Source organism: Manis pentadactyla, chromosome 16 (assembly GCF_030020395.1).
Source record: "Manis pentadactyla isolate mManPen7 chromosome 16, mManPen7.hap1, whole genome shotgun sequence".
Taxonomy (NCBI): domain Eukaryota; kingdom Metazoa; phylum Chordata; class Mammalia; order Pholidota; family Manidae; genus Manis; species Manis pentadactyla.
In genome coordinates, this window is record NC_080034.1 from 41241282 (window position 1) to 41253314 (window position 12033).

At 41.5% G+C, this 12033-nt stretch overlaps 1 protein-coding gene across 1 annotated transcript; it reads right to left on the reverse strand.

The window, feature by feature from the left end:
* Nucleotides 1–1111: 1111 nt before the first annotated feature.
* On the reverse strand, nt 1112–5866 carry LOC118907231 (HLA class II histocompatibility antigen, DR alpha chain). The gene is made up of 5 exons (XM_036875620.2): nt 5700–5866; nt 3373–3618; nt 2658–2939; nt 2189–2354; nt 1112–1502 (listed from the first exon to the last, which is right to left on the reverse strand). The coding sequence occupies exons 1-4, from the start codon at nt 5779–5781 to the stop codon at nt 2200–2202; spliced, it is 765 nt and encodes a 254-aa protein (XP_036731515.2). The 5' UTR covers nt 5782–5866; the 3' UTR covers nt 1112–1502; nt 2189–2199.
* Between the last annotated feature and the right edge of the window lie 6167 nt (nt 5867–12033).

The following is a 12033-nucleotide window of genomic DNA, read 5'->3' on the forward strand; positions in this document are numbered from 1 at the left end:
TCTTTACTATTAAGTCTTTGAGGGTCATGCACCTTGCTTTATGCTTGTTTTGTTTTGCTTCTCATAGGTTTTGGTCACTAGGCTATGATAATTTTGAAGGAAAAATATACTGGAATTTATCATTTTTGCAATATAATTTTCACTGGGCATGGTATCTAATTGCTTTGTGAGAAATCTTTCTTTAATTCAAATTTTATTTTAATAATAACTCAATGTACTACATATGAGCATCAGTAATTTCATATGAGGAATCTGAAGCTAAGTTAAATAAAGTATCACTGAATATTTAGCTAGAGAATGACAGAGCAAGATGAAGCCAAAGACTGCTTCATTTCAATAGCACTTATTTGTCACTCTACCAGGCTGTCATGAATAATTAATCTTTATGGTTTGGAGTAAGTTCTGGTAATCATTTTAGAAACAAGTAGCAAGTCATTGTTTCACTGACAAAAAGGCAATAGTTCAATGTGTCTCTAACATTCTTTTCTCCCATTTTATTGATATATTTCCCCTCCCTCCATACTTGACTCAGTTTTTCCACCAGAGACATATCTGCAAGTCTAAGACAGTCCCAAGAATAAGACTATTCTCATGTTAACAAAACAAGCATTTGAGGATATGTCTAATAAAATGGGTAATGCTAATTCTCAGTGTCCAGTCTCATTCTTCATTAAGTCTAGAATGGGTGATGCTGAAATGTAACTCCTGTAATGTATATGGATCATCCTCTATTCTGACCCTCACTCTATCCCCATCTACCACCCATTATCGTGTTACCCATTATCAGGGGACAAACCCTAGGTTTCAGGATGCACTCTACTGAAGACCCAGACATCTCATTGACTTGGAGGCTTAAGAACCCATTTTGAACCCACTGCTCAGTAGAGATCTCCAAATAAACAAACCATACTCTAGGGTTTTCCAGATATGGACTGGACCAGAGCAACTGCATTGCATGCCAGTGCTCTGAATGAGGCCAGACCTTAATGAACCTCGGTATTTCTGATGAATTACAGAGCATATAAGATACATTCAACTTTCAGACATTTCAGGATGGAGGGAACACATATATCCTCCAGCCCCCGTAAAGAACTTGCTTAGACACTAAAACTCCATGTAACATCCATGAAACAATTTATTGTATTCAGAAAAATCGCAATCACAGTTGGAAGAAACCCCAAGCACTAAATTATATAGAAGCCTCCATAGATGCTCCATATGGGAGGAAGGATCCTATTGGGTCTATTCCAGAGCCATTACTTGGTGATAATAAAATGATTGTGGGAAATGGCAGAGAGACAGATACAAGAAGGGGAAATACACAAGGAATAACTAGATGTGAAAGATGGGGAAGGTATCACTACTCAAAGCACAGTAAAATGCCTGGAAAATGCTGAGAATGGTTATCTTCACTGAGGTAAACAATCAGAGTATTGCCAGTTTTATAAAGCTGTTAAAGCAGAAATTTCTTCACTGATCTTCTTGCCAAGAGAGTCCATTACCTGTAGTAGGACACACACAGCACACAGTTACCAAAGAGTTTAAGATGAATATTTTGAGCTTTTCCTTCAGATTCCTTCCTCCTCTCCCTCAATCCTTTGACCCTGGAAAAGTCTTCTAATCATCTGACTTCTGTGTAGGAAATACAACCTTTCCAACACGCACAGCTATAACCCACTCTCTGAGTGAGTATGAATGAGCAGACCACGTTTTACCTTCTCTCCAGTGTTCTGATACCACTTTTCAGATTGGACAAGCAAAACCAGGCATTGGCCTCCAAGAGATTTCCATTTCAGGCAATGAATCTGCCCTAACCCCAAAAGAGACAAGCTCTGGAGATCCTTCTGAACTGATGCCTCCCTTTGGAAATAAAAGCTAGAAAGTGCCCAAGTCTTGAAGCTGACTTCTAGATCACTGGACCCAGTATTCTAATGTAAAACAATGGTATTCAGTTGGAGGTAACTTCCTGGACTGAAGGTGTGGTTTAGATGCACATGTATGGGAAGGGATGAAGGATCTTGAATTTGGGATACTGTATGATGCTAATGTCTGATTGTGTCCCAGCAAGAATAAACCAGGAGCCATTACTTTTCCTATCCTTTTTTCATAAAGGCATCCCATGTCCTTTTCCCACTCTCTTTCTTACCCTTAGAAAACTGCATGTATCTTCATCTGAGCAAGAACCTACCTGCAGGTGCCTTACAGAGGCCCTGGCCGTTCAGCAGTATTGCCCTTGCGCACACCCTTGATGATGAAGATGGTACCAGTGATGATGCCCACCAGACCCACAACCAGGCCGAGGGCACACACCACATTCTCTGTAGTCTCTGGGAGGGGGATTGGTGCCTCAAACTCTGGGGAAAAATTAAACAGAGCACAGAAGTAATGAATGTGGTAGGGAGCAGCAATTTGGACCACATGTAGGGTACTCAGTCAAAAGAAGAGCCATTAGTCAATTAAATAAGAGGAAAACAGAATGATGTATTAAGGGAATGACAGATCACAAAGTGGGAGAAGCTGATTATGGGAGACAACAAGAAATAGGAACTATAGCATTTATTATGAAACAAAACAGAGGGCTTCAGGTCCCTAAGGACCAGACTTGTGCATCACAGGAGGAAAGTATGAAAGAAAGGAGATCAAAGGGTAGTCCATACCCCAGTGCTTGAGAAGAGGCTCGTCCAAACCCCAGTGCTCCACCTTGCAGTCATAGACATCCTCATTTGAGGGCAGGAAGAGGAGATAGTGGAACTTGCGGAAAAGGAAGTCTTTCCTGGGCAGGAAGACTGTCTCAGACACTCCAGTGGTGACAGGATTTCCATTTTGAAGCCACGTGACATTGATCACTGGTGGAGAGAACTTGTCCACAAAGCAGATGAGGATGTTGGGCTCTCCCAGCTCCACAGGGCTGTTTGGGAGCACAGTCACCTCTGGAGGAACTGGGGACATGCAACAGAAATCAGCTTCCCTGCTCAGGCTAGCAGCCCCTCCCACCAAAACCGAAAAAGCATTTGAAATCGTGCCCCAAGAATCTATGCCCCATCTCAGATACCCATCTCTGATACCCTCGCCTGTGACCTGGAACCAGCACTGAGGTGTAAGACGCAAGAACCACATTCCTGGCTCCCCAAGCACAGATTTAGATTTAGGGCAATGACTTTGTGAGTGACTGTGGATGGCAGAGACAAGACATGAGACATCAAGGAAAAAACACACTCATGAAGTACTTGGACCCACACCAATTGGAGCCTTGCTCATGCAAGGACAAGCCCCTGGGAGGGAAAGTCCATTACAATACTATAACCCAAAGAGCTGAAACATCTGTTTAAAGCAACCATTCCCACGTTAGTAGTGTAACAGAGAGAGAGGTACCATTGGTGTTCGGGGTGTGGTTGGAGCGCTTAATCATGACTTCCAGGTTGGCTTTGTCGACAGCTATATTGGCCAGTGCACCCTGAGCCTCAAAGCTGGCAAATTGTCCAAATTCTTTAAGCCGCCAGACTGTCTCCTTCTTTTCCATATCCACGTGGAAAATCTCATCGCCATCAAAGTCAAACATAAACTCGCCTGATGGGTCAGGGGTCATGTAGAACTCAGCCTGTGTGATCACATGATCCTCTGAAAAGGCAGGAAAGGAGTTAGGGTGGGAACCAGGGGAGAGAGAGGAGGAGGGAGCTCGGGTGGGGGACACATGTGGGGACAGGAGTGGTGGGAAGGGACGGGCGAGTGGGACGGAGGAGTGGTGGGGGGCAGACGGAAGAGGCGAGAAGAGGCCTGGGTGTAGGACATCCGTCTTGAACAGAGCTTGGAGGGAAAAAATAAAGGGGCATCATTGGAGGATAGATGGAAGCAAATGAAGTTTTGTGAAGCTGTTGTTCAACTCCACGTCACTAGCTGAGAAGTGATTCCCTCTTTAGAAACCCAGCAGCAGCTGCTACAGAAGAAATGTTCTCACAGTCTCTTTACCCAGCCATCAAAGACACTGCAGCCAGAATCCCTGGGCATCCCAGAGCCTCGTAACTCCAAGAAGAGAGGTGGCTGGTTTCTGAGTTCTGGAATCAAATTAAATCTTGAATTCTCTTTTTTTTCCAATTGAGATATAACTGACATATAAGACTGGATTAGTTCTACATGTACAACATAAGGATTTGATACACGTGTATATTATGAAAAGATTACCAAAGTACATTTAGGTACTTACTTACCTAGTGATCTCAAGTAGATTAATCTACCTATGTATGTGTTGTTTTCCAATTGTAATTCTGCTATGGTTTTTCTTACACCATGGGTTTGTTTTTAAGATTAAATGAGATGTGCTGAGTGATTTTTAGGATATCATATAGTCTATAACAAGTACTTTAGGATCAGAAAATTATATTTAAAAACCAGACCAAGGAAAATATGACTGGGAGTTGAGGTATCCAGGAAATTAAGATTAAGATCTTGCAGTGTTGCAGAGCACCCTATACCCTGGACCTACACCTGTTACTGTGGACACATCTGTGAGAAGAATTGTATTTGTATTGACCACAAAAATACACCCTTGTATCTTAATGCTCCTTAAATTGAGATTGTCATTAGAGGATGTATTCTGTCATCTTTGATGCTGAGAATAACATATCCCAAGGGAATAACCAACTTGAAATAAGCTACAGTTGGAGAATATGCAGCCTCCGTGTTGTGTGTAGATGAGAGGGGGATTTTAAAGTCTGACTGTATATTAATAAACCTGGTGGTCTGTATAGCATTTGCAGCTATGCACACATACACATACACACACAGACACACAAAAATATTCTCTCTGGCCCTTTCCATCCCAAGGTCTTTATCATCCCACAGCCCCTCTTCCAGGGCAATAGAAACCTACAATGACCATCGTGGGTCTTGGAACTGGCTTATTACTTATTTCCAGTCTACCTGCCACCCTCTGTGGGTGTCACTCTGGATGAAGAATATTTTTCCCACAATACATCTTCACAACAGCATAATATTTTCTGTGGAGATAGTAGAGAGTCTACTTCCTTCCTCATTTTCTACTCTTTTGGGAATATTACTAAGTAACAGTGATCAAAGGTCATTGTAAGATCCACTGTAGGGGGGACTATCATTGTCCCAAGAGGCAGAGCAGTAAATTAAAGTCAATTCATTATCAGAATACCAGTCATTCCCCCACCCTCAGGTAGATTGTTGGGGTTTTTTGGTGACTTTCTTTTCTACTCATCTTCTATACAATGTCTGTCCTCAAAATATGCTGATTCACAAAAAACAACTTCCATGTGTTCAGCTAAGAACAGGTGTCAAGAATTTGCATATTTTTTCTCATTTAATCCCCACAAAATCATGAGGTTTCCGATTTGTAATTTTACTAGTTTCCCAGAAAAACATATTAAAGCCCAGAGAGATAACTGGTTAATACCTGTCAGAAAATACTTCCCCTCAAGTTTGACTTACTCAAAGTCAATGGTATTGACCAGTACAGAACTCGGTTATACTCCTCTAAAGTAAATGTGACTGACTTCAGTTTGTGGTAAGGGCAGAACTGCTCCAATCCACAATTTATTATACTTTCACATTTAGATCCACAGGATGCCTGTCACACATTTTTTTCACTCCAAAGACTGTCTTGCGAATGCCCACCCTTCATTTCTCCAGTGCTCTCCCTGCCTCTCGCGCCTAGTTTTGATTCTCTCAGCACTTACCTTTGACAGCCCGTGATTCTGGAAGGCTCGTCAGGATGGCTGTGATGAAAAACCCTATCACGGGCACTCCACTTAAAGCCATTTTCTTCTTGGGCACTTGATGGAGGGCAGTACAGCTTAAGAGTGGGGCAGAACAGAGAAGAACAAAAGAGAATTTGATGTGTGATAGAGTCTGACATTACAAGGCAAATCAGTTGAGCTACAGCCAGTCAGAAAAATATATTGAGATGACACATCTGTTGCTAAGGAAAGGACTCTTGCATAGAGTCCGGGAAAAGTATTTCATTCACTACATAATGAAGTTCTTAAACAAACACACAACGAAACAAAAACAACAAGAACTAAAATCCCACTTTTGAGAATGTTAGGCATTCACTCACAGACTCTTCCAAATTCTGTTAAGGAATAGACCTGAAGCACATGAGGGAGAATAGAATTGAAGGAAACATCCCAAAGTGAGAGCCAATGACAGACAGCACCTCTGTCCTGCTGCAGCCGGGGAGCTTATTTAAGGGACAGCAAAGCTCCTAAAGAGAAGGTGAGCAGTCAGACTGTGGAGACTGCCTCCCACAGGATGTTCCAGGGCAGAAGCCTGGGATCCCTGGCACTGTCCAGTATTCAGAGGACACTGCAGGAGAAACAACGCAAAGCTGTAGAGATGGAAAGCTACACCTTGGAACATGGGTTGCGGTTACTGGAAACAGTGGCCTGTAACTGGGGAACTTTCTCCTAATGCCCACTATCTTGATTATGAACAGAGACTGGAGCAGCCTGTTGGGAATGCACCTCATTTGAGGGCTCAGGTCAATAAACAGGGTGGAGTAAATGGGGCAGAGCTTATTTTACTGGGAACTCTAGACATAATAACCTGCAGGAGGCCTTTCCCATTACTTCCCTCGGGGTATGACCATGAAAGTCTTCCTCATCGCATTAGATTGCTGAAGTTCTGATTCAAAGAATTTATTTTGATGTTCGCTCTTGGGAGTACTGAAAGTTAAGACACTCTGACCCTCATGTTTCTGAATACAGTGTAAATGGAAGGAAAATTAAGCCACACATGGAAAGGGCAGGAATGACAACATATCCAATGAAGAGAGACCTGGTAGTGAGGCAGCCTGTCAGATGGTGTGGGCCTGACATGTACACCAGGGTGGATTGTCCACACTGCTGTGCTTGGGTCTTAATCTTACACTGAAGCTGTTGTCACAAATGATTAACGGCAAATACCTTAAGGGCTTTGAACATCCTCTGAGCCTGACTTCTAGATCACTTTCTGGAGATCCACAGCATGGTTCTGCCCCCAAATTGTTAAGGAATACATTTCCTGGAGGCAAGAGAATGGGCTGGATGAGAATTCTAATTATCAGTCTCTGCTGAGAGTCTGATCCTATGACTTTGGCTTATTTCCTCTTTCAGAGGCAAAAACAACTGTAATTTTTCTATGTCTGCCCTTTGTTGGCTACCATAATGCCTCATTCTTACAAGATGATCAATACACCTATGGTAATTCAGACACACTTTACAGAAAATTATTTTACATGTCATAATGGCACCTTCAACCCGAGGTGTTGCTCAGCAACCTATGATATTGTTTAGCTCTGACACAACTGATTGGTTCTGTCCATGAGATCACCACATTTGGGAGACTTTAGAAAAGGCTTTCAGTTCCCCTCCTTGCGATAGGAGAGAATTTCCTAACTGCACCCAACTCATGGGCCCTGTTCTCTTCCTGAACTTTAGCTTCTTGTGTGTTTGAGGGACTTCCTGAGGGCACCTGAAGGAGGTCTTCCTGGTGACATTAAATGGTGTGAGCCCACTAGTGTGATGGTCAGGGTTCAGTCAGGAATTAGAAATCTCTGTAGACACTGCACAGAATTGTTCATTACAACTCTTCTCCATTACATATCCCTGTAAGGTGTAAGGGAGTTACCTTAAAAGTATCAGGAAGTCTGGAGGAGCACAGTCAGCGCAGACCCCTAACCGTAAAGTCAGGAACCTGGAGGAGCCACTGCTGGCATCACAACTGGTCTGGAGCCCCAAGGCAAGGACCGTCTCAGGATCACAAGGCTGCTGCCAAGACTCCTGCCCGTGGAAGCCCAGCGTCCTCTGTGCAAGATGGAGCAGACCTACCTGCCGCCTCCCAAACCTTATCATCCGAGTCTCACTGTGTAGGCCACATTAGAAACCTGGGGCAAAGGGAGCCTGGGAAATGTAATATTCTTTCTTTTATCCCTGTGATACAGAAAATAGAAGGCAATGGAAAATTTTTTTAAATTACTAATTGCAAATATATTCATGTCTTTATATATCTATATCTATATTGTCTATCTCCGTCGTAATTTAGTCTGGTTGTCTGCACATTATCAAACCTAGAACCAGGAAAATATTAATTTGGAGTAATAGGTTAGGGCTGCAAAATGAGACAATTCACATTGGACCCAGATCAAGTCTGGGACCTCATTACTTCATGTTTGTGGGGTTTGAGATCTGAGAACCTCCAGCCCCTTCCTGCTTCCTGTCCCCCTGCCCCTTTCCCCTCGAGCTCTCAGAGTCCTCACGGAGTTTCTCCTCCTGAGGACTTCCTACCAGAGATGCTGAGGGGCTACTGATCTAGGCATTTCCTTCCCAAATCCCCATATAAGAAACTTTCCTTGCTTGTAACATTTCTCTTCTCCATCCTGGGAAAGGGCAGAAGCAAGTTTGCTGAAATAAATCTCTATCAGAGTGAAAACTGCCAACAGTGACATCAAGAACTGTGCTAGGCTGGTGGGTTAATGGACCTTCCTAACACGTCCTGTGTGAATAAAGAGTCCATGGTATTTGGACTCATCTCTAACCTGGAATGATGACAGATTGAGAATTTGATTCTTTTTCTCTTCCTGTACCTGAAATTTGATGTTTTAAAGGCATGAGCTCTTTTTTACACAGGTCACAGGGTTGTGAAATCACCCTTCTTTACTTGAGTAGCCTTTAAAAAAATGGGGAAAAAATATATGCACACACCCAGATTCTCATAGAGGAGCCATTACTCTGTCATTGTGTGGGAATTGTAGCATACCACATGAATTATTTCCTCGACTTTTATTAACAGACCATCCTGTAATTCCTTTAATTGAACAAACATATCTTAAATCAACAATTAGATTATTAATACATAATAATCAAAAGTCCCAGTTTGATTCAAAATAAATCTTTTTCTGTCCTTTAGTGGAAATGTTTGCAGACAGGAATGAGTGGTTCTCCTTCCTCCTCCCATTCTAGCTGGGCTGGGCTCAGAGAGGATGAAGGAGAAAAGGCAGGAAATGTCTAGTGTAAAGAAAATATTTGTGCTCTCTGGGCCTGGATGATGTTCAAAGCAAAGATCTCTTGTGTTAGCTTCAGTAAACTCTTCAGATTCCCTCATAAACTATGTCTGGTGTGTAGGAAACTCTGAAATGCCCCTATGCCCAAACCCTGGGAGTGCAGCCCGTTCCCAACACAGTCCACCCTTTCCAGGCTCCGCCGTCAGCTTGTGCATCTACCCTGCCCTCTAGGTTTCCTGGGTGAGGTCAGGAACAAATTCCATTGTCGTCAGCAGCCAACTTCATGGCAGATGAGACAAACTCTTGGAAAAACTATAGAGAATAATTTCATTAAGTGCCAAGCAGGTAAGTTAGTCCCTTTCCCATATGCTTTGGGAGGGGAGGATAGAATTCATAATAATGAGCGGGTCTATCCAAGGGTATTCTGAAAGTGCTCCCTCTTAATGCTCTCTGACCACCATTTGGTCAGTGGAAAGAGAATAACAGAAACATGTTTTTCTCATTTTCAAATTCTGCAAAAGAGGTAAGGAATAGTCTCGCAAGTCCATAGGTACCTGTATTTATGGCTTGTTAGGTGAAACTGAGGAAAGAAAATACACATTAAACAAATAGTGCTATATGAAGAAATCAAAGTCACAGTCACAGTCACTGTCATTAGTTACATAGACATTGTTAGAATGCACAAAAAGAAATGAACATAGACTACCAGTGTAAACTGGTGTTCTTAGTTCAGTTTTCTTCCCGAGTAATAGAGAGGAGTAGGCATATAACATGATTGCTCTTGGATTAAGCACTACACAGAGGAGTTGCTAGTTTAAGGAATAAGTCTGAGTTTCTTTCAATGTCTTTTAAGTTTCCTGCTCCTTGTTCCAGGAGTAAAATCAAAATTCAAGGCATCACAGTTCTTTGCTCCATCGAATTATTCATGTTACAGTGTTAGTGTACTTTTAAGTTACTAAAAGACATCTATTCCTGGACATGTGCCACATAAAATGACTTAACATTGATGATTATCCTTTCAGGTGAAAATAGCAGACTTTCTATAAGGGGTCTCCTGAGTCAGAGATTCAAGGAGCTAGAGTTACAAGAACTATTTAGGACAACAGTGCAGCCATTCCCGCCACCATTTCCCTGGGTGAATGAGCACTATTTGGAAATGTTTATCCACTGAGTGTGATCTCTGCTCATTTCTTGTTAGAAAGTCTGTGTAACAGCCTCTTCTGTACTTACTTGTTCTAAGGGGTATAACTGAGGTAAGAAACTAAAACTTGAAGATGGCTTATTTAAGGTACTTGGTCATCAGTCTTAGCGAAGGACCTGGGTTCTAAACATGCAAAACACTGGATGTAGAGAAATTAAGAGGACAAGAAATGTAAAGATGAGAAGTCAAGAAATGTGAAGAATGAATCACTAGGGCTGCTGGCAGACTGGATTAGGATGAAGAAAGTGGTAGAAAATGATCAAAAATGTACTTAAGCAGTTAAAGCTTCAAGTCTGAATATTGTGAAAGAATGAAATAAATTTTCATACAAAAAGTAGAAGTCATGATGAGAAGGAGGCTTTTGACTGCCTGGAGCACAGCATAAGTCTAGGAAAGAGTGCAAAGGGGAAATTTGCCAAGTAACACAATAGAATAGGGGAGGATGTGAGTGGGTAAATGGCATCTCAGGAGCAGATCATTTCAACACTTAGAATAATATAAGAGTGATCAATGCTGGAAAAAATGTTTTAGAAAAACCAAAGTAATGATAAAGAATAACCTAACCTTTTTTGGATTTTTGAGGTAACTTTTGAATTTTAAAACTTTTAAAGTAAAAAGAAAGGTGAGAAATAGGCCAGAGGATTTTTATTGTTTTTATTGAAAGTCTCTTTTTTAGTACTCTCCCCTCCACCAATTAAAAATACTACTAATTTTAGGTATCATATTACACTATTATAATCATACCATTATATTCACCAGATAAAAACTGCATTTATACTATGTTCTGAGAAACCTGGGTTTTAAAGAAATCTTGTCTTTAGGTCAAGGTCCTACTTAGAAAGTGGGAATGATGGTATTCTAAATCATGTCCCTAATATGTGGAGGTCAAAAAGAAGTCCGTTCAAAATGCTAAAAACTCCATCTGCAAAGGAAGCTTTGAGGGGGATGGGAGAGGGGGTTGTAGTCATTTTGTCGTGTACACTGTGCTTATAGATGAATCTTCCAAAGGTTCTCAGGAAACATCTTTCCCAGTTTTTTCTAACACTTCATAAAAGTGGGACTAGGTTTCCCTCTTGTGGTCAATAGTATTTACTTCTTCCTAATGATTTTGATGGGTTTGTGAAAGGTCGAGAATCTTAATTCAGGATGATTTAACTGTCATGAGCATACTCAAAAATTCCCAGGTGTGTTTGATCTAATTAGGGTGCTTAAATGGTTTACAGTTTTAAAATATTTAAAGTCTTTTAATACTAGTATCACCCATGCTTTTTTGATAAGCACACAAAATATGGGATGCACTTCTTTAAAATAATTTGAAAAATGAAGTGATGTTTAAAAAAGGAAAAAATGAACTATAAGTCACTTTGATTCTTGGGGGTAAATGTTTAACACCCTTTCTACTTCTCCATGACAAATTTAACCTTAAGCTAATTTTCTAGCTGTTTTCTGGAAACCTTGCTAAGGAAGACTGTCAGCTGGATTTCTAGACAAAACTGTTTATGATAAAAATGCCCTTTACTTAGTAAATTGGGAGGAATATTTGATGAACTGTAATAAATGGTGGGAACCCACATTTTGGCCTATCTAAGGGCCCTTATAGGGGGTCTGGTAGCTATACCTGTGGGGGCATCACAAGGGACTCCAAGGGAATGGAGATTCTGAGTCTGGGGAGACAAGTATGAATTCATCTTCTTGCACCTAAACTGTATTTTGGGGTGGGATGGGCAGAGACTGACACCTGGACTGTGTTACGGCTGTTTCAAGAACTTCTCCCACTGAAGAGAACATCAGTGCTGCCCTGTGGCACACTTTAATTACTGTCTGTCATCCT